General features: G+C 36.9%; 1 protein-coding gene across 4 annotated transcripts in view; it reads left to right on the forward strand.

The window, feature by feature from the left end:
• Positions 1-25,762, forward strand: part of NPHP3 (nephrocystin 3) — a 29,226-nt gene that overhangs the window by 2,608 nt on the left and 856 nt on the right. For 2 of the 4 annotated variants that reach the window (XM_026088793.1, XM_026088792.1), the window contains exons 4-27: positions 1,137-1,289; positions 2,480-2,613; positions 2,866-3,026; positions 4,882-5,029; positions 5,586-5,660; positions 6,192-6,368; positions 7,704-7,807; positions 8,499-8,613; positions 9,476-9,619; positions 10,156-10,253; positions 10,739-10,841; positions 11,453-11,535; positions 12,567-12,705; positions 13,691-13,855; positions 14,556-14,650; positions 15,436-15,558; positions 15,958-16,147; positions 16,290-16,531; positions 16,962-17,037; positions 18,228-18,355; positions 20,547-20,787; positions 22,965-23,090; positions 23,989-24,104; positions 24,297-24,500. In XM_026088793.1, the coding sequence (XP_025944578.1) occupies positions 1,137-1,289; positions 2,480-2,613; positions 2,866-3,026; positions 4,882-5,029; positions 5,586-5,660; positions 6,192-6,368; positions 7,704-7,807; positions 8,499-8,613; positions 9,476-9,619; positions 10,156-10,253; positions 10,739-10,841; positions 11,453-11,535; positions 12,567-12,705; positions 13,691-13,855; positions 14,556-14,650; positions 15,436-15,558; positions 15,958-16,147; positions 16,290-16,531; positions 16,962-17,037; positions 18,228-18,355; positions 20,547-20,787; positions 22,965-23,090; positions 23,989-24,104; positions 24,297-24,477 (3,317 nt within the window). In that variant the 3' untranslated portion in view covers positions 24,478-24,500. Of the gene's footprint in view, positions 1-1,136; positions 1,290-1,812; positions 1,961-2,479; positions 2,614-2,865; positions 3,027-4,881; positions 5,030-5,585; positions 5,661-6,191; positions 6,369-7,703; positions 7,808-8,498; positions 8,614-9,475; positions 9,620-10,155; positions 10,254-10,738; positions 10,842-11,452; positions 11,536-12,566; positions 12,706-13,690; positions 13,856-14,555; positions 14,651-15,435; positions 15,559-15,957; positions 16,148-16,289; positions 16,532-16,961; positions 17,038-18,227; positions 18,356-20,546; positions 20,788-22,964; positions 23,091-23,988; positions 24,105-24,296; positions 25,756-25,762 lie in introns of those variants that run through there. The other 2 variants (XM_026088791.1, XM_026088794.1) reach the window with 2 other exon arrangements.

A 25,762-nucleotide genomic window follows, 5' to 3' on the forward strand; every position in this document is an offset into this window, starting at 1 on the left:
CCATGGATGATGAAGTATTCCAGGCTCAGCTGCCAAACTCATCAAAATAGCAGTTAGATATTTAACAAGCATGAACTCACCAAAAGAATCATTTCGTCAAAGAATTTTTTGAAAGGGAAGCCCTAGCAAACTTAATGACATACGGGGCAAAAGCTTGCATATTATACCATAAGTGGTAGCATAACAAGAGAGGGATTCGAATAAGTATGTGATTAATCCTCTGGCTTTGCATCTGATTAAAATACAGCAATAATTGAAGCAGACAGTTAACACCTTAACACCGTTAAGGACTGCCACTGTTACTTATTGCCCCACAAAGGGTTACTGTGGAAACCCTGCATTCAAGTGCTGTTGCATTACCTTTGCTTTGCTTATTAAGATATGTCAATAATCATGTCTTTCAGGAGTATAAATATGCAATCTTTAAAACTAGAAATATTTCAAAATGCAATGATTGGCTCTGTGCATAGTTACACATTTGATAAACCCCAGTGGTAGAGATCGTCTTGTTTTCTTTTGTATACTTTTTCTGTCTTTTTTTTTCTGTTGAATTCATTTTTGAATTTTTACTTCCCTTCCTACTTTTTTCTAAATCTTTCTCATTTTCCTTATTTTCTGCATGTAAGTTTTATTTAGTGCCTTGAAAGTTACATATTGGTTGGCAGAGCTGCAAGCCAAGCATATGGCGAAGAGATACTGTGAAAGCTCTTTCACACAGCACAGAAAATTTATTTCAATCCTGACCTACAGCCACTTCATGCTGTTTTAATTGCAGAACTTTCCTGAACAAAAGTTGAACAAAGATTCTGTAATATGTACAGATGACTGCAACAATACCATGAACTGTTTTCCTTTAGGTGATCCAAGTCAGCATTTAAACCCAACAGATGAGAGCAATCCATGTAATAACAAATTCTGTTTACCTCTTCCTTTAGCCGCGTGGCTTCTCAGTGGCTTTGGACAAGTGCCCATTTAGAACTAGAGCACACAAAGGTGTGAGTGAATCTGCTAAAGGAGAAAAAATTATAATCAGTAACATGTGAGAGCGGGTTTCAGCTAGAGTATTTGGGACTGGTATTTTACCTTGTTTACTGACAATGAAGGTTTTTTTGGTTTGTTTGTTTTTCAATTCTTAGCTTCCAGGGTGCAATCTGAATACTGGAATGGAGGAGCTTTGGGAAGTGAGCCATCCATGGGTAGTATGATGCAACTTCAGCAGTCTTTCAGAGGACCTGAATTTGCTCATAGCTCTATAGATGTTGAGGGACCATTTGCGAATATAAACAGAGGTAAGTAATGGTGTACGTGCCAGGTTGTGTTTATATATTTGGTGACTATGGTACATGCAGCAGTGATTTTAGCAAACAGCAGTAAATAGTGCTTCACTGTGAATAAACCAGATACCATTTTATTCATATTGATCAAGAAAGATTATCTCTCTTTCAGTGTCTGTTGGCATTCATTTTTTCCTTTTTTCTTCAAATTCTCTACTTCAGTATGAATGTTACGTAGGTATTAGCATAAACTATTTTCCTGTTTATTTTTTCATTGGATTTGCAGTTTTTGACTCTGCTTGGGGAGCAGTTCTTGGAAATCTGACTGCCAGACCAGTCAGATTTGAACTAACAATTCAAGTATTACACTGTGTCAATAGTTTTTGTTGTATAACTGTGTTTCCCGCATGGCCTCTTGCAAATTGTCTTCTGGTGCTCTGCTTTCTCCCACTGCTGGTGGAACCCCTAGGACCTGTCCTTAGCCTGTAGTTGGCTTTGAAGGCAGTTCCTCCCTTTTTTTTTTTTTCAGTCCCTCAGGCTCTGATACAGAAGTCTGCCTGCAAAGTTGGAGGGGAGGGTCTGCTCTGTTGTGGCTCCAGCTTCGTATACTAATCCTGTCATCATGCCGGGTGGTACTGAAAGGGCAGTGTATCCTGGGCTTGAAGAAATGTCCAACCACAAAATGAGTAACATAAGAAGTTTTTAAAACTTATTGTTTCTATAGTGAATTGACATACAATACATATATGGAAAGCAAGGGACCTTATCTCAAGAAGAAGAACTTTCCATATTGTTTCACTGGCATATATTAGTGTAGTTTAACTGAAATACACGTAGAGCTGGGAAAAAGAAATGTTTTATTATGGGTGATTTTTATTATTCCTGCATATTTTTTTTTGTTTTACAACTATCAGCTTGGTTTTGTGAATACATTTCATCCATCCTATTTTAAAGGAAATATTGTAGTAATAACATGAAGGTATCTAACACTATTATGTTTTGCTACATTGTCAAATTATGTGGTTTTACAAAATTATGAGTGCTTTAAACTTAAAATTTTAAAATTAAATCAAAAATAGTTGAGTAAAAATGTTACTACTATTTTAAATAAAATGGAGTATTCATAATGTTAACAGGTTACTTATTATCCTTTATATAGTGTAACCAGATCCAAAGATCTCTGATTCCATTTTTTTTGTTTGCAGACGACTGGGATGCTGCTGTTGCTAGTTTGTTACAGGTTACTCCTCTGTTTTCCCGATCTCTGTGGAGTAACACAGTAAGATGTTTTATTATTAGTACTGATGAGACTCAACCAGAAGTGGACATCTTCATTAGGGTGAGAACCTCACAAACTTACATTAACTGATATGCTGAGTTTCATTTCCACTGTGAAACTTGTTCAAAAATTCCTCCAGTATTCCACAAAAGCTTTAGTAACTGTATTCTGATTTCAGTGAAGTTAGAGCTAATATTGTCAAGGACTTCAGGGGAAGAAGCTGCGTAGAGGAAAGGAACTGGGATTTATCTAGTAATCCTTACTGTTATGCAGATTTAGTAATAAAGCGCAGTTATTCAAATTTGCTTTCAGAACTACTCACCAAAACTTCAAAGAATCTGTGAAACAATGGGATACTTCTTTCAAGTTGTTCATTTTCCAGCAGAAAATGAAAGTCATTTTAAGGATGTAAGAAAATGGGAAATTGAAAAAAGTTCATTAGTCATTTTGCTCCTACATTTAACTTTGCCAAGGTAAGTATTTTCCGGGCTTGTAAAGCAAAGGGAAACTGGCAATTATGCAGAGTGCATAGCTTATTAAAATGTATGTGATCCTTTGCTCAGTACATTTCCTAAGCTAGTAGCTTCTAAATGATACTCCTTCAAACTTCAGATTTACTAGTGCAGACAGTTAAAAGAATGCATCAGCTTCATAACATTTCCTTTCTTCCTCTAGCTATAGATTCTATTAAAATACAGCAGGAAAGATGTCTTCATAATAACATGCAAATACTATGTTTTCCAAGAACAGCTCTCTGCTGTGCATATTGCTGGAATCTTAGGAATTGAAGATGGTTGGGGTGAATGTCATCTGTGTTTTTCATTTCCTTATCTATCCCTACACCTGTCTGTACTATTTGGGTTTTATTCTGTTACATATTATTTTCTGTCTCTGGCTCTTTTTGGACTGATTTCATGGCTCTTCTGCGTGGTATCTTACACTAGCCTTCTATAGCTTTGTTTACTAAAGTAATGATATTTTATGACAAATGGTATTGCAATGTTTTTTATTTGTTCAGTGAGTAATTGGCTAACTTTCTAGAAAAAACATGACTTCCTAAATGAAAAACACTGAACTAAGGCTATTTCCATCCATTAGSATTGTTTCTATTGTATTTTTCCTTTTGCTGAAGAACAGAAAAAAGGGATTAGAAAAGGTAATATTCAGGATCATGGAGTGATTATTCCAAAACATCTGTATGAAAGTAAAAATCAGTAAATACATTATGTTAAGTTTCACATTTCACAACTGCCATATTATTAGAGTTCTTATATATTCGCTAGACCTGCTGTTTCTGTCTGTAAAACATTTTTCCCTAGAGAACTAAATGCTAGCTTGAGATACTAGTAGCAAAGACTTACAGCAGTGGAGTGCTTCAGGGAACAGCCAGGTACTACAGAAGATTTTAATTTGTGTTCATAGAGAAACTGGACTAGGGCTGCCATACTGTTATGCCCTTAGAAAGAAGAATGTCTTAGCAGCTGAGGGGCCATTGACACCCTGAGAACTGCTGTTGCCAAATAATCCAGTTTTATGTATGTGGGCCACAAATGTTTAAGAGTGAAATCCATATTGAAAAATGTCTCAAAAAAAAACTCAAAAGAGGGCTTCCTGCCAACAATATTCATTTATAGAGTTTCTCATACAAAAACTGTGATGAAAACTGTAGTGCTCATATAAAGAAAATAATGTATAAGAGATCCTACCTGCCACTGTCAGCATCCCCAAGTTGTATAGTTGTATAAACCCTTCTATAGAACAGCAATAGATCACTGGGTATAATAACATGGAATCAAGGTGGTTATTCTTTTACACATACAAATACAAAGCTCTTTTGAGATCGGAGGTCTGTAATTCTCTGTTTCAACTAGTATAAACTAAGAGACCTAGCCTACGTCTAATAAATACAAACGGGCTTTTCCTAAGAACGTCAAGAAATGGAACAGAGCCTTCAAATAAGTGATGGCAGGACATAAATGTGGCACTCATTCATCACATGTAAATCCATGTTATTTTGATGCAAGACAATTACTTTTCACTCTGTATATTGATGTGACAGGAACATCAACTCTTAATTTAAAAAGCAGCAATGTAAAAATTAATAAACGGTTTTGATGTTTTTGATACAAGTAGCAGAAATTTCTTTTTTAGCTATTCCTTGCTTCAGAGTTTATCTTAAATTCTTTGCTGAAATACTTGGTTGCCCTTGTAAAAAGGTATGACTTTTGAATTAGATTTTGCAGTGAAACCTGTCTTTGGAGCTTGTGTTGATTGAACTATTTACTACAGCAGTGTAATATAGCACAAGAATGCTGATTTCCAATCTAGTTGCTTGTTGGAAGACTGTGAAGAAGCCTTCTTGAGAAATCTGGAAGAAAAGCCCCGAGTGATTTACCACAGAATGGAAGATGACAAAGACAGCTCAGTCTTGGTGCAGCGGTTAATTGAGCAAATTCGTTATGTGAACAAAGCAAAGGTATGACACTTTAAACATGACTGACTTTTAAAAGGCTGCTTTCCTGTTATGAATGACAGAGTGCTTGTAGATTTTAGGAGAAATTGCATTACACTATTCTGGATGCTCATTGTATGAGTAGATAGGTGAAGCTCATTTTATGAAGATTATGAATTTTTCATTAGCAGGAAAAAAAAACCACTGCATTTTTATTGAAAAAACCCTGTGCTATAGGGATAAAGTTTGTCACCTAAGTTTAGCCATCTAAATGTTGGCATTTAGGCAAAAGTATTTATCCAGGGTCCCTCTGTAGCCACTGAAGAAAGAGAGGGGAACCTCCAGAGAGATTCCTTTCATCTGAACATAGATCACTTGCCTTTAATCTCTATGGAGAGGACTGCTGAGAACAGCTGAGACTAGATGCCCAATTTTTAAATGCTTAGGCAAGATGAGTCCTACCTAAGAAGTACAACAGAATGGAATTTGAATATGTTACAGAATGGTTTTGTGGGAAGTCATAAATACTGTTCCCCATTAGTTTCAGAGCTGCTCCATGCTTTGTCATTTACTTTTTCAGATGATTGATCATATGGGAAGTGTGGAAGAAGGAGCATATGAAATCAATAATTGTGTGGAAAAGATAATTAAACAGGTAGAATACCTGATGCATTTCACCTTTTTCTGTACCCACTCTGATTTCTGATCTTAAATGTTGCCAGTGTGATTGCTAAATGCGACTTTGATGTAGTTCAGAGATCTTCATATGTTTTAATCATTAGTACTGGCTAGCAAGGAACTCTGCAAGTGGGAAGAAAACCTAACKGAGCAGTGCCTTAAGGACAGAAGCAGTGGAAAGGGATCAGATATGGTTCTAAATTCTCTGTTAACATCATGCTCCTTATCATGGGGTAAGGAGAGACTGCATAGTCTTTATCCTCTCCTGTGATGAGTAGCTTCCTCTGAAAAGAGTAAAAACAGTGTCCTGAGATCTGTGCATTCAATGTTCACTTGGAATCATTTAATTACCCATTTAGTTATGTTTGCTGCTAGCCTAAAAGGGTATGGGGCTATTGGTGTTAATAGAGTTGCAATCATATACAGTGGAATTGAGAAGGATATCAAAAGTGCTTGTATTTAAGAACTGCAGTTGCGGTTTTCTCCTTGTAGTTTTCTTTTTACTTAGGATATATTGGGCTGTGAAATGACAGAACTAGAAGGCAAGGATTTAGGTAATAAGGAAGAGTCCACTGCTCCTGAAGAAGTTTTTGGTGATGTATTATGGGATGCACATGATGAACAAGAACAGATGGAAGCTTTCCAGCAGGCCTCTAATTCAACATGTGAGCTGGGATTTGAGAAAGTAAGTATATTAGAAATGTATATAGATGAAGAGAAAGCTATCACTCACACTGTCTCTTCTGGGGCAAGATATACTTCTGCAGAGGGAACTGTGTCTGAGAGCATCCTTTTAGGGCTGTTATTCCTTAGACTAGAAGAAACCATATGTGTTACGTAGATGACATACTTGTTTCTGGGAGTTATGCCAGTTTGACTGTTACTGAATGGCATTGATGAAGAAGTGGTTGCTGTTCCTACACTGGAGGAAAGCACTATAACTGTATGCCAGAAATAGAGTGTCCTTCTAGGCTTCTCAAGTCTATAGAAAAGGCTTTGAATGTGTTTTTTTGAAGGAAATGAGAGCTCTGTCTTGACACCTTAAGTTAGATCTTTTGGAGATCAATAGTGAAAAGGTTTTATCCCATCTTACAGACATTCATGTGTGAGAAGAACACAGGAAAATTAAAAATAGAGAGTTGCTTAATAACTCAGTAGTTCCTCATTATTTGAAATCAGATTTTTAAAACATTTCAAACTAGGGGTGTCAAGAGCAGGGGTATATATAGGGAAGGTAGAATGAGTGTATGAAGAAGAACCTTGAAAGTGGTCTTTAGCAAGGACTGATGTTACAGCTGGATTTGTTCAACATTATTTGATGTTATGTTATAATATAGGGATGCAGTCTCTCTATTATTATAATTAAATTATTATCACCCCTGTTTTATTAGCACAGCTTTTCCTTTGACTTCACTATTCATATATTGGCAATGGGTTGGAGAATTGTGCCATCTTTACTACATRCTAGAACAGTTAAAGTAATAGAATGGTAATAGAATATACACGTATGTGCATCTTAACCCAGCCTCCACTTCCTTTGTGCAGTGACAAACTGTTTCTCCCAAGTGGATGAAGGGTTTTATTTTATGGTCCTGAACTCTGCCACAATGTTCTTGGGCATTCAGGTGGTGAAAGAAAACTTTTTGTTTGTGTGCTTGGTGCCTCAGAATGTAATAGCAGATGTCAAGTCTGAAGGCTAAGTCCTGGCAAACAGGACCTGATTGCTTTGCTATAACAATACCAACTCAGTTTATTAGCCCTAAAAATTCCTGCTGAATCAAGTTTAAAAAAAAAAAAATCATGTATTTTATGCTTTCTTTAAAAGAGATGATAAATTTAGCATTTTTAATGTTTCATTAATAAAGTTATTTCCATATGTATTAAGTTACATTTTAGTATTTATCTCCTTGCCTCAGTAAATCTGCACATGCATTTTGTAATTAGGCAGTTTAGCATACCAAGCAGCATATCCCTTCCTTAAACAGTGAAGTACTTTGTAATGGTTGTTTCTCTTTTATAGTATTTTGAACGTCTGAATGACCTAGTAGCAGCACCAGCACCTATTCCACCTCTACTTGTATCAGGAGGACCAGGCTCTGGGAAATCTCTCCTTCTGTCAAAATGGTAGTTTAAAAAATATTTTTTTCCATGAATGAACTTAAGAAAAAAGTTTCCATTACATTTTGAGCATCATATCACCTTAATTACAAGTAAAAGGGGAGGGATTAGAAAGCACTGAAGTTATGAAAACGTACTGGAAAGATTTGTAATAGTTGAGTAGCTAATTCCATCTCAGCCTTCATTATCTCCCTGACTCCAATTGTAAAAGTCTATAGATCTGTCTTTGCCCAGCATTAATAGATGGGTTTCAGTAACTCAATAGTTTTGTCCTTCTCTGATACCCAAGTGGGGTCCTTTGGAGTCTTTTGCTGAAACAAATGGAAGGAAGGATCTGACCTAATAATTTGTCCCAGAAATGCATTTCACAGTCACTTGCAGGCTGCGATAGAATTTACTGCCCTAAAAATAAATTGATAGTGTTATTAGTTCTTAAAAGCTTGGTAATGTGACTGTTTAGTGCCAGGAAGGGCACTTGTTAATGGCTACCAGTTCTGGGGAGATCGAGAATGGAAACTGACATAAAAAATTCAATTATAGCTTACAAAATGCCTGATGTACTATGTAAGATAAATACTGAACACCTCTACCTAGCATACTCTACCTTCTTTGGCAAAACTGATAATTTTTAGTTGAGATGAAAATATATTTGCAAAAATGTGGTCTGTTAGGTGCTTTTTTTTACTTCTCTCATTAGGATTCAATTGCAGCAGAAGCATTCACCAAACACTCTAATTCTTTATCACTTTGTGGGGAGGCCCATGTCTACCAGTTCAGAATCTGCATTGATAATTAAACGCCTTACTTTAAAGGTATGCTGTATTATTACTTACTCTGCATAGCTTGATTCTTTAGAAAGTGTCAGTATGTGTGTGTCAAAAGATACAAATTTTGATGGGCTTTTCTACATCAGCTAAGAGTAATGCAGACAAAGGGCATGATAGAAGTGGGAGCTCTCATCCTATATGTTGAATGCAGATCAATTAAAAAGCATCTCTGGGATTTTCATAAAAGATTGGCATTAGCAGTTATGCTTACAGTGATCAATATTAATGGCTTATAAAACCATATAAACTTCTTCCAAAATTTCCTGCCATCTGGCCAAAGAGAGAAGCAGGTGGTATCGCTTCTGTTTGTGCATTTAGAAACCTGAGGCTGCATTTGCCAGTTGGCACCATATTGTTCCTAGACTAGTCTCTCTCCTATGTTAATTTATTTTTGAAGTGTGTGTTTGATATGTGAGGAATAAATGAGGAGTATTTCTGTGCCAGGGTCTGAGCTTTTTTTCTTTTGCATAATCGCACTGAGGACCTCACAGGATTAAACCCTTTAGAAAAACAAAATCGATTGTGTGCCCCTTGCAATTTTCTCATGTATTTTAGAAATCTGCATATTTTAACCTGTCTGACTTTTAAGCCTTTTTAAATCTCCAAATCCCTTGTCCATTGCGTAGAAGTTGTCCCTCTAGAATTTATGCAATGAGTTCTGTAAGTATTCTTTGCTTTCAACATTTGCCAGCTTTCTTCATGTAGTAGCGGGAAAGCAATCTCTGAGCTTGAGTAGAAAAATTGCCCCAAGAATGAATGATTTTTCTCTTGTGTCCATAGGTCTGTCTTCAACTATGCTAGTTGTTTTTTAAGATAGAATTTTTAATGTATGTTTATAATTCTGCAGCTTATGCAACATTCTTGGTTAGTGTCACCTTTGACACTGGATCCAGCTAAACTTCTGGAAGAGTTTCCCCGTTGGCTGGAAAAACTTTCTGCACGTCACCAAGGCAGCATTATTATAATTATTGATTCTATTGACCAAATACAGGTATGTTTTCAAAATACTTGCCATTTGCCAGTCTAAAATAAACTTTCATGGGTGTAGTAGGTTCAGCGGTATCTATGTGACAGTAATATTAACGTTTGCTTTTCTACAAAGAGCATATATAGAAAATAATGTGCAATTAGTGCTGAGGCATTAAAAATAGTCTATCATTTTTATAGGTAAAATTCGTTGTTTTTTTTTTTTTTTTTTTAATTTGTCTTAACACCGTAATGTTTGAGCAGTCTGGTTACATTATTTATCCAAAGGTTCAGGGTTGTGAGCTGACCTAGTAGGCATGTAAATAGCCTAGTCTTTATGCAGAGCATTTTTGAATAATAGTATTCTATCTGCTTTATATAATGTTCAGTCATGCTGATACATACCAAGATTTAGATCATAAGCCATTTTTAAGGACACTGGAGAATTTAAGACACCTTTCACTGAGCTAACCAGTTAGTGAAACCTATCAATCTCTGGCTTTTTTTTTTTTTTTTTTTTGAACAACCTGTGTATTAAGTAACCAAAATTTTGTTTTTAAGCAAGCCGAAAAGCATATGAAATGGCTGATAGATCCTCTGCCAGTGAACATAAGAATGATTGTATCGGTGAATGTAGAAACATGCCCACAGGCTTGGAGGTATGTTATATTTCTGGGATGTTTCAAAGAAGTCTGGGTTAAAATTACTATTTTAAGTTACACTTACTGATTGAAGAACAAAAGGCCAAATTTGTCAAGACCTGGAAATGTAATGAATACAATCAGGTTCTGCAGCCATAGAGGACAATGGAAGCTTCTCTGTTGATACTGCAATGAGGACAGGTTTTATCTGTTGTAAAACCGTACTGTTTTATTTTGATAGATCTTTCCACATGAACATGTGAAAGAGAGTATTAAATGTAGTCACATGCACATCAAGAGCACTATACAGTGATGTAGATTCAGGATAAGGCTAAAAATGGAATTTTGACTTGTGAGGGCTAGAATTTCTTAGTAGCAGGGAATAGCTTCAATTACTGCTTTGATATCAATCTTTAAAAAACTCTACAACTTTTATGTCTTTTTTTCCTTTTGTGTGCTGTTTAATGAGGTCTGAATGTAATTTTGTTCTCTGTTGCTGAAAGGTTGTGGCCCACTCTTCATCTTGATCCACTGAATTCCAAAGATGTTAAATCTCTCATTAGTGCAGAATGTAACTCTGCAAATGTTAAATTGACTAAAGAGCAGGTATGTCTGTTGCAGTTCTTTAAAAGTACCTCACTCTAGTATAACTTTTAATGAGAACATGGAAAGATGAAATAAACACAGCTGCCAGAAGAAAGTATTATATTTAGCTAACTAAATAGTACTGGTCAGGACAGCATGTGGTTTGAATATTTTTTACCTCAAGGCTCATAGCACCAAATACAGATGGAACAGCATAAATTATTAACAAAAAAGTGTACAGTTGCACATATTGCTGTAAACATTTTCTTTCATTTTAGAATTGTAAAAGCTTTAGTGACACGTAATACCATAGCAATGATTGGCTAAGTTGGAAAAATGTATTTTGCCTCTTTGCCTTGGGGCCTGATTCTGTAACATAACCTTCATCTTTAGTGATCTAATGATTAGACTGTAACTCTTTTGATCCTAAATTTGAAAGGAAACTTTCACCTGTATGCTCCACTACCTGGAAAAACATGCAGTGTTTTTTTGCAATACTTATCATATCCTACTCTTCAGATGTTACAGATAGAAGCATATCTACAACTTTTCTTTTCTTGTCAAATCATTAGCTTTCTATTAGTATGGTTAATTTTAGCTTGGCCCACAGAATTTTGTTTGAAATATTGTAGGAGAAGAAGCTTGAGAGACACTGTCGTTCCGCTACAACTTGCAATGCCTTGTATGTCACTCTTCTGGGTAAAACTATTGCCTGGTAAGTTGACATGATCCTGAAATTACTATTCTGATCACTATGTTAGAAGGATCCAAGTAGCTTTGCTGCATTTTTAAATACACTGATGTAACAGAATTAATCCTGTTAAGAAAAAACAGAATAAAATAGGAAGTTATTCTCCCTTCCTTGACTGTGGATTAAATGGGAGGAAGGATCAGATATCTATGATCTCTGCAATTTCAATACTAAGTGAATCCAAATAGTTGTATCTGTCTGTTTTTAAGCCCTTCTTTTTTTATTTTCTGTTGTTCTGATTTCTGAGTATATCGGTTGCTTTAATGCTTTTTAATGTTATTTGGAGGCTGTTGGTATTATTCTGTTATATGGTTTAACTGAGGTCGGCTGGGTTTACTGATGTACCAGGTAGTTTGCATTTTATGTTTTAAGTCTAAGAGGGAGCTCAGCAATTGTTTAGTCTGCCATCCTGTACACCGTATTTTGCCCTATAGTTTCTGCTGTTCAGAAAATTAATCTTCTGTGCAACAGAATGTGTACTAAGTGCATTAGGTTATTATTAACCTAGACTTTATCTTGTTGAGAAAGCCTCATTTTTAATATAGAGATTCCCAAAAGATTATACTTCAATAATTTAGTCTGGTTGACTGATTTTCATTATTTTGGGGGTTTTGTTTTATGTTCTAGAATGCTTAATTGCTCTTGAAAATCTTGCTTCATAAATGCATTCAATGAAACAGCGGCATCTGGTTTTATATTCCTGTCTTTATCCAATGTGATGTTCTTATTCTGTGTCCTGCTGGAGGAAAAGAGCACTACAACATATTTTTTCTTGGAAATAAGAATGTTGTAGATATTTAGAAAAATCAGGCAATGTGACAACAGTTGGCTTCAGGAATATCTCTTTTGGATTTAATCTTGCCAGGTGCTGTGCATCTTTTAAACCCAGTAGGAATTCAGAGCACTTTTGAGATAGAGCTCTTTGATAGTTTCGGTTCATCTTGCTCAGCCAAATCGAGTGTGTTAACCCATGCTCTTTTTGTCCATCTTCTCAGTGCTGGAAGTACAGGAAATATTGATGAAACCCTTCAACAGTGTTTCCAGTGTCAAGACACAGTGTCACTCTACAGGCTTGTTCTGCGATCGGTTCAAGAGTCATTGCGGAACGATAAAGAGAAAGGTCTTTTGAAAGAGGTACGCAGAGAATGCTTCAGTATCTATGCAGGAAATGTATATTCTTTCCTGTAGTTTTTATTAAATGAAAAGTAAATACAGGTTTACGTTGGTTCATATGTACAGTTCAGAGATTATTGTGTTATTAGTGTAGAAGGGACAGTTGTGTTAATCTAATTTTATTTATTGCATAAATACAGAACATATGACCTCTCTGTCTTAAATTTCAACTAAGGTATTATCTTACAAAACAGAACAGAACCCCACCACTGTTATGTGATATGACATCAGCACTACCTTTAGTGTCCTGATCCAATGATTAACTATTATAACTGCTAAAATTTTACACCACGTTTCTGATATAAATTCATTTAGATTTACTTTTTAGGCAAGGCCTTTATAACAATTATCTGCTAGTCCAAAGAAACTCCATTATCAGAATTTGTTTCGCAGATTGAACTACTGCTGAACCTTCTTTTGATAAGCTAATTCGAGCATGGCAAATATAATCAACACAATATCTTGTGAATACAAGACTCCACTTGTTCAATTTGTGATTCCTCTCCATGCTTCTGCAGAACTTCCCTGTGTTGTGTGGAACATTTCTTGAATTAGGAAATGACCCTCAACAATTACTAGAAATTCCAACAGCGTTTTGGTTCTGGCAGCATGAGAACTTTGTCATGCTTTACTTAGATGGAAGTCCCTTATGGTAATGGAGTTATTGCTCCCCAAAGTGTTTTAGAGGAAAGTTTCTGGAGCCTTTTGTTTGTCGTAGATGTCAGTTATTTGCCCTATTTGGTACTTTATCTGTTAAAATATTAATGCATTATCACTGAGGATTGTTCTTTGAGGACAGAAGAGGGAAAGAGTTAATGTAGGTAGTTTTGTTCTTAACATATAAAGTTATACAATGATACACAGTATTTTTCTTAAAATTTCAGGCTAACTGAGCTCTGCTGCAAATATTGCTAAGTGTGTAAGGTACTTTTTCTGCTTTCTGTAGGTTCTGTGTGTCATTGGTGTTAGCCACAATGGTGTGAGTGAGTCAGAACTGATGGAACTTTATCCTGAACTGTCTTCTGCAATGCTAGCCTTGCTCGTTCACAGCCTGCACAAAATGTGTTTGCTGACGTATGGCTGTGGTTTGCTAAAATTCCAGCACCTCCAGGTAAATTTTATAATTCTAAACATGTATAAGTGAAACTCCACCAATGCAAAAGCTTTCATGCAGACTCTGGTTTTGACTGTATTAAGTTAAATGTGGGGAGCATTTGAGTCCATTTGTGTTCACTCAGCTTTACACCCATTTACATCTCAGCAGAGTTCATCTTGATTTCCTGTATTCTGCTCTGAGAAATTCGCTCACAGGTTCTTGCTCACAGGTTCTTGCTTTATTACACCCTAAGCCTCTGCTGTTTTTTTAGATAAATTCTTGTATTAGCTAGATAGCCCTTCATACCTTTATGCTCTCTTCTGTTTTCCTTAACTTCTGGTTTAATGTTAGAATGACCTTGAAAACTATTAGAGCTGTGATATCAATATTGGTCGGTGTTCACCGGCTGAAAACCTGGCATTTCAAACCTTTACACTAGAGTTATGTTCCATTAGTTGTTGACTCCAGGTGTCCTAGAAAATACTGGTTCCTTGACAACAAGCAGAACTGAAGGAGAAGGGAAAATGATCTGAATAGTCCGAGCTTTGGTATAATACAAGATGATCTGTTTATAGTACATTTGGCATGGAAAGATTTTCATTCCACAACACAAGACTTGTTTGATAATTAAATCTCATACAGTTTCCTGTGAATCATCAGAGCTTAATAAACAGTTTAAATGCATTTTCTTTCTCCCAATTCTGTTCTCTTTTAGGCTTGGGAAATGGTGAAATTAGAATATATGGAAGGTGAAAATGCTATTTCCACCTACAGACAAAAACTAGTAGACTATTTTACCATGCAGCTAAGGTAGGTCAGAATTCCTCAAGATGTGCTAAATTGCAGACTTTATGGCTCTCGGATATTTTTGTTTTCTTCATGTAGCTTCTTTGATTCAGTGTTGTAAATTATCATTGCAAAAAAAACCCCCTATAAAATCATAATTTTCATTTTAGCAGCTTATTATTGATATATTGCTTCTTAATCTTGGAAAAGATTGAGGACTATGGTGGATGCGGTGGGCATACAAAAACGTTTTTACGTGTGCCAGGAATTTTGAGGTTGCTTGAAGAAAAAAGGAAAGACCTCCTTGAGTTTGGCAGGTGATAAGCACATACACAAGAGGAGGTCCAGTAGAACAGCTGAAAGGTTGTGGGTTCACATCCAGCCTCATAACTAATTCGCATTTACAGTCCTGAATTAGCGTGTCCCAACTCTGGCTGTGAGCTACTGCTCTCTGCTCCTCAGAGCACACACTGTTGGGTAGCAGAAAGCAAAGTGGGCCAGAGCATGCCTGGGGAAGGAGGCACAACCGGACAGCGGGCTGCTGTGGGGCTGCCGTTCTGCTAGCAGCCACAGGTTAACCCATAGGGGAGGGAGGAGCTGCTGCCTGGGGGGATCCGGGGTCCTTTGAGGTGAAATTAAAATGAAGAGGTGAAAAAATGGAGTGCACAGTTCACACAGTAGTCTGTTTGTTTAGACAGGTGTGGTTTGTTCAGGTATGGCAATTGTACTCTTGCCTGGTTTTCACATCAAATCGACAAGTTGTATTAGGCCTCTCAAAGCTTGTATTTTGTTTACTTTTCTTTCAATAGTCGAGATCGAGTGACTTGGAGAAGTGCAGATGAACTTCCCTGGCTCTTCCAACAACAGGGTGACAAGCAAAAGCTACACAAGTGTCTTTTGAATCTCTTTGTATCCCAGAACCTTTACAAAAGGTACAAAGGTAGCCACTGCTTTGGCAGGTATAAGCATTTCAAAGTAATTTTTTGTCAAGAACATGAAATGTGAGGTAATCTCTAATTATTACCTTTAAAATGTAAATCAAAAAAAAAGATATGGATGAAAGGAACTTGAAGTAGTAAGAGGCTAGAATGGTAATCTATTGGTGACCCTGTTGTCATGTAAATCATCTGTCTTTCTATCCTGTTACAAATGGGGGCCAGTAAAGGAATAAATACTGCTGTTGTACAGCAGTAGTCTCCATGAATTGTCTCTACAGCGTTTTTTAGCAGAAGGAAAATTCATGCTTATGGCCCTTTTCTTTTAACCTAGAATGAATCTGAAGAGAGAGATCTCAGAGATAAGATGAGCTTCTTATTTCCTTGTTAAAACAGGGGACATTTTGCAGAATTGCTGAGTTACTGGCAGCTGGTTGGGAAAGATAAGAGCTCTATGGCAGCTGAATATTTTGACTCTCTGAAAGAATATGAAAAAAGCTGTGAGGGAGAGGAAAGTATGATCTGCCTGGCTGATCTTTATGAGACCCTGGGACGGTTTCTTAAGGACCTAGGTCTTCTCAGTCAGGTAAGTACGTTTAGAGACTGTTGTAACAGCAAGCAGGCAAATTAAGCAGAGCTCAGCATGTACTTTCTTTGGCACTTGTTAAACTATTGTAGCATACAGGATGTTGCCTGCTGCCCTCATATTCTCAACTCCCCCACTACAGGCTGTAGCTCCTCTCCAGCGTTCTTTGGAGATTCGAGAGACTGTGCTGGATCCAGACCACCCAAAGGTGGCACAGTCACTCCACCAGCTAGCAGGAGTTTATGTTCAGTGGAAGAAGTTTGGAAATGCTGAACAGCTATATAAACAGGCGCTGGAAATCTCTGAAAATGCTTTTGGAGCTGAACATCCCCGAGTAGCCTGTGAACTTGATGCCCTTGCAACCTTGTACCAAAAGCAGAACAAGTAAGATTAACTATACTGGTGCTTCTGTTTCATGTGGAGGTGGTGCAAAAATAACTTACATGAGATTTTTCTTCCTGAAGCCAGAATGCTTCTGTGGCTTGAGTTTCCTAACTCCCAAGGTAAAAGTGAGCATCCCCTGCGTAGTCTTGCAGCAGGCCACCCAGTTGGCTGGACCTTTGTATCCAGAATTCCAACAACCTAACAAGTTAGAGATATAGGAAGAGCACTGTTTGGCGCTAAGCATTTTGGATATTTTTACCTTTGACAAAAAGTGTAAATTTTGTCAAGAATTCGTAAGTGGCTTTGGAATGGAATGGAATTTTCTCTCTCAAGCAACTTAGAAGCTCTCTAGACATGCTACCCAAAATATCCACTGATGCTGTATTTGGCATTCTTCTAACATTGCATAACATTGTGTAACTGTTTTCAGATATGAACAAGCTGAGCAGTTGAGGAAAAAGTCCTTCAAAATACGCCAAAAGGCGGCAAGGCGGAAAGGCAGTTTGGTAAGGAAATACTTGATATTTAATAGAAATGTAGGAAAGCTGTGGCTCTGGAAAACAGATACTAAAGCATGTCTGCAGAGCTGTTCTAGAAATCTGATACTCAAGTGCTTTTGATAACTGAAGGCATATGTAGTGAAGTGGTATAGCAGTGGCTTTGATAACTACCCTTTCAACTCTTCTGGAAGTGGAGGAGAATCAGCGTAGCTGGTACGGCGTTAAGGGGGGTAGATGTATGGACACTTCGGATACTACAGTTTGGAGATGCAGAATTCCTGCTGATACAATTGGCTGTCAAAATGAGGATGGGAAAAAGTGCTCCGCAGAGGTAACAGGGCTTTTTACAAATACTGTTGAACACAGTGCTTACAGCAACGGATAACCCAATGATAGTGTTAAGTGACCTCCTGAGTTTTTTTCCAGTCTTTTCTTTTGTGTTTTTTGGCTACAAAATTCCTCTGATCATTCCTGAGCTAGGGGTTTACTTGTTGTGTAGTACCCATTCTATAAAGGTTTAGCTAGTAACTCTATAGCTCTAGCTGTAACTGTGGTGAAAGTAGCAAAAAGCCACAAAAATGCTGGTCTTTCCACAGTGCTTAAATACAAATGAATTCAGATCACAGGGGTTTTGTCAATTTTTGTAATGAGTTTTGCTACACAAATATTTTTATTAAGACTGCAAAGGTCAAGAATTGGGCAGAGTGTGTAACAAAGGCTGCATTTTTTATTTTTAATTTGCTTTGCATATAAGCATTGGCTTTGCAGCCTTTTTTTAAGAGGTGCATGTAAAACCTTGAAAAATACTCTTTTAGTACTTGTATATGGCATTCAGTGTAGGAAATTAGCTTGATTTTCATTTGGAGTTTTTAAAAATAAGAATTTCATCTAAATAAGTTATTTGAACTACTGAGTTCAAGCAACTTAGCCTGTATGGTGCAGGGAAAACAGAGCTATAAGATGGCGCAGTAAGTTAGCCTGGAAGTTTGAGTTAATGCCTGGAAGCATGTTGGGTGAAATTCACTGTTAAATTGTAAATGAGTAGAATGCCTATGCGCCACTTAGCCTGAAAATAAGATGTAAGTAGAATTATTGTGTTTCTTTGGCACAAAACTGAGTGTTTCAATTTTCCATCCTCAGTAGTACACTCTGAAAGTAGTGGTGATTGGCTTACGTTACCTTGTGTTTTGCTGTAGTGTGGCTTTGCTCTCCTGCGTCAAAGAGCCCTGCAACTGGAAGAACTCACATTAGGCAAAGATACACCAGACAATGCTCGAACCCTCAATGAGCTTGGAGTCCTCTATTATCTGCAGAATAATCTTGAGTAAGTTTTATTTTTTGTGACACATCCACTGATTTTTCTCATAGATCTAAGTAGAAGCAAAGCATTGGGAACAATTATTAAATCTAGAGACATGCTCAAATACTCACTAGGGTGCTGTTCCTGATTCATTCTACAAGTTTTTTGTTCAGTGTGCAATTCACTTATATTTTCAAGAGTAGATGCCATAAGGAAGTATTTACTAGCCAAGTCAGCGCATTTCCTGCATTTAGAATTGATGTTCTGCAGTTCAGATTTAGCTAGCCTTGCTCAAAATTTATGCAGTCCCTACTTAGTGTCACTGTTTTGTCACCCTCCTTTGTAGTGTTCATCCTTGAATAGAAGATTTGTTGTTTTTYACAGCACTCAAAATGTCAGCCTTATTAGAAATCATGAATTAAGTATTTATTCACCATGGTGGAAATCCTCAAGCTCTTACCCTGCAGGCTGCTTAAGGGCAGAAGAGGACAGAGTGGCACAAAAGCCCTCTAGAAGTCAGGTAGTGAAAAAGGGGAATGATGGGAGCAGAGCAGTTCTCATTGTGCGATTAGCCATTCTTCTCACCAGCTTCTTTAGTCCACAGAGTAGTCTAGAACTGGGTTTTGTGAGTGAATTTTAAACACGCCGTAAGTCCCCCTCTCCTAAGCTGAATTTTTTCAGTAATGAAAGAAAGTGCACAGTAAAGAAGCAGAGAGTAAGTTCTGGAAGTGTTTTTACATTCTTCCTATATCCAATTTTTAAGCTGCTAGCAGTTGTCGGAGACCTACAGAAGTATATTGCAATATAGGATGCCTGCCCATAGAGCCTCATTTAAATGCAGGATCTTTACAGCAAAGGAATTGATTCATAACAGCTGTTGGACGTGTTTTTCACAGTTTACTATCATGAAGTCAAGCCAAAGTGAATGATTATAGAGGAGCAAAAGAAGATAACAATAGCTGCCTGATCTCATACAAGATCATTTTATATTCTACACTGTTCATATTAAGTTCCTGTCTTAACACAGTCTACTTTTAGAGTAACCGTTTTTCCACAATGTTGTGGGTGAGCACAAGTATAAGCCTTTTTCTGGCTGAGGTTTATATCATTTTTTCTTAGTGGAGTATTGTGCATCTGTTCTGAATCAGCAAGTCCGAGGCTGAATTTTTTGCTCATTTGATGCAGTTAGAATGAAATCAATGACAGAAGGGTGCATCACTTTACCAGTTGTTACATATTATCACACTTGGTCTTCTAGCCCTTACATAGAGAGAAGGACACCTTTTGACACTTGTTAAGATCTCCAGAACTGAACCTACGGTTCTGAGTGTAAATGGTCTCTTTCTCTATAATGTGAAATGGTTTTTTCCAATTTACTAAACTGACCTCTTGGGAATAGAGCCGCACAGAATTTGTGTGTATGTCAGGATGACAAACTACCTAGTTACAGTGGCTGCTGCCAGTATTATATGGGGATCGCCCATTGTTTGTGGTAGATGACTGCTGTAAATCTGCAGTGCATTAGTAGTACACTAGTGAGATAATAAAGTGTGCTTTTGATAGGGAAATGCTTCAATGGTGCCATTATAGAGAATCTTTCCCACTTCATCACTTCTAGACAGATTCTACAATGAGAATCTAGCTCATCACATATATAAAACCTGTTCCTGTCTCTCCATCTGTGGTATGAAAGCTATCTGCTAAACCCTATAATTTGTTGTATGATCTTTAAAGTTATTAGAAAAATGTGTGAGCCTTTACTCACATTCAACTATTGCTTTAGTCGTGAAAGCACTTGACTACTATGAGGAGCTGCACAGAAGTCAGTAGAACTTTTTGAATGCCTAAGAATTGTAGGTCAAGTAAAGGAATGGGGAGCTGCAGAATAGTGTAATGTTTGCTGAAATCTGCTAGACTGGCTTTTATATCCCTAGCAGTGGGGCTTGGAGATGCACAGAAATGTATTAATTAACTTTCTACCTTCATTCTTATGGTTAGCCTGCATGGCAGGACTGTGTCTGGCATATGTAGTTACTCACTGCTCAAATGACTTGCTAATCCTGCATGTGCTTGTCCAGAGGAGAATGAAAGCCCATTACCAGATGCCAGAATTTCTGCAGTTTCCAAGGCTGAGTTAATTCTATCTCCAAAAGCCACTACAGCCTATGTAGATGTAACCAGTTTTAAAGTATTGCTGAACAAATGTGTTCTGTAGGACAGCAGAGCTTTTTCTGAAGCGCTCCTTGGAAATGAGAGAGAGTGTCCTGGGACCTGACCACCCAGACTGTGCACAGTCCCTCAACAACCTAGCAGCCTTGTACAATGAGAAGAAGCACTATGATAAGGCGGAGGAGCTCTATGAAAGAGCTTTAGACATCAGGAGGCAAGCGCTGGCTCCAGATCATCCCTCCTTGGCTTATACTGTGAAACACCTTGCAGTGCTGTACAAAAAAATGGTGAGCAAAGGCCTGTTATCTTTTTTGTACCAGCTCAAATAACTGTAATGCCTTGCAGTGTTACAGTGTTTCTGCCCTGAAGGAAGGGGGTGTGGGAATTTTGTCAGCTATTGGTATCTTACACATATGCATACAAGATGTAGTGAAGTGGCCTCAGTCTGTTATCAAAAGGCCCAGTATCTTTTGCAGGACACACTTTACTTAAAGATAAGCTGTTTATGAATAAAGTCTTCAGTGTCCTGCATGCTTACAAGTGCCCTTTATCGTGTAGATGAAACTGCTCAGTATTCATCACAAAAGAGAATCTCTGATTTGGTTAAAAACTAGTGTTACGGCTGCGGTGAGGGAATCTCTTCCCAGCTGTATTTAGGTTCTTTGGTATCTGGTACATGACATCCAAGCACAGGAGTTTTGTCAGATGTGTCTTGATGGAAAAATTGTGTTTTAAGGTCTAAGAATAGTTCTCCCTCTTTTTACATAATGACCTTGAACTTTACAGTTGAACTTACAGTAACTTTAAGACTTGTGAGGTAGGTAATACTTTACAAATAAACTGTGTGGCTGAGCCACTTTCAGCTTGGTTTGGCTCAGTGAAGGATGAGAGCTCTTCCCTGTTGGAAACTCTAACTACATGGAATAAAATTAACAGTAGTATAAACTTCTCTGAGTTGCATCACTTCAGAATGCTYTCTGAATGTTAGTGTTTGCAGTTGATCACTCTAACCAGTCTTTATCATCAGTGTATGAGTGGTGTCTAGCTCTAGCAGTATTTATCACAGTCTGTCTTTGGACAGGCAGTTGCAAGATTCGACATATACAGATCAGCTTTCTAGCTTAGTTAGCTTTCTAGCTAACTATGTTCAGATTCAGAGGAGGATAACAAGAAGTTTTTTCCTTTTGTATTTCATGTTTTACCATTCTTTAAAAAGAAAAGAATCTTTGAAGATCATCTCTTGGATCAAATTTTCCTGGGCTTTGTACAATAACTGTTGCCTGCTGGTTTGTGTGTCAAATGGTTCTGGGTCACAAGTTCTGTGCTCACTTCAGCTTAGAATTTTGATGCTGCTAGAAACCTGTGACTATGCAAAAGCACTCCATATTTGCATCAAACAGCTCTCTATCAGTTTGAAGGAGCATAAATTAAAATGCACAGTGAACCAGTGATACAAGGAAGAGTAGAGGAAGAAAAGGGACAGGAGTCCGATATAGAAAATGACAATTATTTATAGATAAAAGTACTGAATCCCTATGACTTGCAGATCATCACAACTGTGGCATGGTGATGCTTTGAAGAAATAAGGATGAAGTTTGAACTTGAAGCTTGCAATTATAATGAAGGATTATACAACGGAAGTTTGCAGTTACTGATCTTCTAATTGCTTTTAAGTATGAGAATTCACATTCTAATAGTGGAAAAATAAGCATATTTCCCAAGTATATCCAGGTAATATGTGAGCAGATTGGAGCAAAACAGATTTACTGGGAAAATAATCATCTACAGTAAACTAGTTGGAAAATAAGAGAGGCAGAGAGACAAAGTCAAGAAGCTGAATTCTCAGTATGGTGAATGGGAAGAGACAGGTATTTGAAATGGCATTGAGCACTGCAGGTGTTCCAAAGAAGACAGTGTGAACACAGCTTCAGTAAATAGAAAACTGCTCAAAACTGCTCAAAAATTAAGGCACCTACATTCCCTTATCAGCAGTAAAATTTAGGCCCTTTAAGATCAAAATAAACTCTCTGCTCTGTCACTTATGGCAGGATGAGGGAATACAGATGGAGAAAATTATTTGGATAAAAGTAAAACTGATTGATTGTTTTTTTTAAGTCTTCTTAATTAGACACTCGTGGAAAAAATTAAATATTGAAAAAAGGAAGATATTGCCAATAGTAGACATAGCCAGGAAACACATTCCCAATCCTGCAGCATATGTAATTATTTTAATTTAGATGTAAGGATTTCATTGTGAGTTGAATATACTCAGTATTTTGCAAAACTAAGTCCTAATATTCACAATAAAGAATCTGTGCTGAATATAACTATGAGTTGACCAAAGTTAAACCCTTCTTCTAGAAATAATTTCAACTTCTCCAAGCTTTTTATTGTAAAAAGATTTTACTGTTATCATTCTGGTACACCAAGATAACAGAATCATTTTTTCTCGGTTATTTTCTAGGGAAAACTTGACAAGGCTGTTCCTCTGTATGAACTAGCTGTTGAAATTCGACAGAAATCATTTGGCCCAAAACACCCTAGTGTAGCTACTGCTTTGGTGAATCTTGCTGTTCTTTATTGTCAGATGGTAAGTTGTTCACGTCTTATGCGTTTATTATTCCTATCTAAGGCCTTTTTTTATGAGTGCACCTAAATGATATCAAAGGAACGTAATTGCATTTAAAAGAGAACTCCTTATAGGACTTGCCAATTCTTAGGTTCTATTTTAAAAACTGGCAAGGAAAATGTATGCAGGCAATAGGTAATTGCTGTGACTGGCATTACACAAGGACACTCGGGCTAATGCTCTTTAAATTGTTCAAAATGCCCACATGATTTTAAGACTACAGCTAGAATATAGTACTTCCTGCAATGCAGCAGTCCTTCCAGTGTGATGGAGCACACCTACACCACTGGCTCAGAGGGAAATGTTACCCATTGAAATATATTTCCATGAATGACAAGTGCCCACCTTGATCAACTGTGACTCTGCATAACTAAAAATCTGAGATGGCTACACCAGTTGACTTTGTAGTCCACATTAACATGAGATTTGAGGAAGTGTAATCAGCCTGTTACCAAATTCCTTACTTAGCATCAGCAGGAGCAAGCTGTAGATTGTTTTCTTGTTTTCCATATTTTTGTAGTCTGCCTATCTGATTTTAAGCAGAGATTAAAGCTGGTTCAGGTAAAATGCTTAAAGAGCATTTGATAACTCAAAACATTCAGGTATGTAGGCTGAAATTTTCAAAACTCCCTAAGAAGTCCAGACCCTAATAATGGGAACTGGGTTTATAAGTGAAAGTGAACTGCTTTGACAGTCTCAATCATCATCTTCATCTGTCAACAGTAGTTTAAAAAAAAAACTCAAAAGACCTTTTCTGGTTGAATGTATGTGAATTTGTATCTAGGATGTACTGATAGGATGTGGAAAAAAGGACAAATGTCATATAGCTCTCTAACAAACAACTTTCTACTAACCAAAGAAAAAGCAGATTGAAGCTTTACCTCTTTATGAATGTGCATTAAAGATTTATGAAGACAGCTTTGGTCATATGCATCCTCGTGTGGGAGAAACTCTAAAGAACTTGGCTGTGCTCAGGTAAGATTATAAGTTCCGGCCATATGAAGGGGGAACTACTATAAAAATTTGTAGATAAAACATACTAGAATTGCATGTTTATTAAGGAAGCGGGTAGCCATAACTACATTTGCTGGTAGCAGTGTGTGCATTTCAGATGAGCAAACTGAGAGATTTCTTTTGTTTCAACTTTGTTCTACTCTTCTCCCAAAGCTATGAAGGAGGAGATTTTGAGAAGGCGGCTGAACTTTACAAGAGAGCTATGGAAATAAAAGAAGCAGAGACTTTGTTGATAGGTGGCAAAGCAACTTCCTGGCATTCATCAAGTGGAGATACATTCAGTTTGAAAAGTGCATTGTCACCAAATGTTTTCCTGGAACATGGACAAAGGTGATATGATACTGCTCAAATTTAAAGGTAGTCTCTGTTGACATTTTAAGTTAGACATAAAAATATTAAGAAAAATCTGTGTTTCCTGGAATAAAATAGTATTTTGGGACCTAAAACTACCTTCTGGACTGAAAAGGGAAACATGTTAAGATTGAAATCTGTTCATGTTAACTTTATGGACTGTATGGTACAAACAGTTTCTTTCATTGTATATAGACATGCATATTAATTACTTGCTCAAGTTAGAGCTAATGCCAAAAACACGGTACTTTGATACCTCTTGGGCCAAGAGCCGAGATTATAACAACAAAGATAGGTTGAACTAATTGTATATACTCTACATGACAGTTCTTATTTCTATGTTGCAATAGCCTGGCTTAGGCCACTTATGTATTTTGTGTTTCGTCAACCCTTTCTGCCTCTTCAGAAATTTTTAAAGTTGTTTCTGTATAGATAGTAATTTTGAAAAGTCAAATACTGTTCCACCCAAAGTTTTACTTGCAGGTTGGTTTCAGCTTTAAGCAAGCTTATATTCAAGGGACTTGTGCAAAAATAACTGGTTTCCCTGGGAAGAAAATACATCTAAATACATCATCTACAATTAAAGCTTTCCAAAGGGTGTCAGATTCAGCTACGCTTAGTAGAAATATTTCCAGTGAGGAACTAGACTGAAGATGAGTATGACATGATTCCCTGTTGTTTACCCTCTAATGATATTTTCACTATTTAATCTCATTTAATCCCTTAAAATACAAGAAGGCTTGTATTAGACAGAAAACCCACTGATGCAAAATAGTTTGTCATCAGATAAATAGATGCTACTCAAATCTACAGGATGTATTTCTTAATATTCTAGTCACCTGGAAGTATCAATTTGATGTTTGTTCTTACTCAGTGCGTAAACCTGTGAATCAGTTTAAATAAGTATTAAAAAAGACTTTTTATAATAAAAGGAATATAAGTAAAAAATGAATTGAAGCCTCACTACAATATTTCAGATGTAACTGATGTATAATTTGATCCAGTCTGAAATTGCAAATAACCCTTATCTCAAAGGGGTACTTAGCTTCCACAATCTTTTTTGTGTTTTTAATGGAGTTAAAATTAACTTCTTTCAGCTTTTGTTCTGATTAGAAGGGATTTAATATTTCGGTAGGGCTATAACTTGGCAAATTACCAGTTTCATACTGTACTAAACAAACATACAAATCCAAACTTGATCTTTAAAATTAAATTTTTAGTTAAAAAAAATTCAGAAGTAGCACTTGAAGCTATTGCAATATAGCCAC

This window comes from Apteryx rowi, unplaced genomic scaffold (genome assembly GCF_003343035.1).
Source record: "Apteryx rowi isolate R43461 unplaced genomic scaffold, aptRow1 scaffold_784, whole genome shotgun sequence".
NCBI lineage: Eukaryota > Metazoa > Chordata > Aves > Apterygiformes > Apterygidae > Apteryx > Apteryx rowi.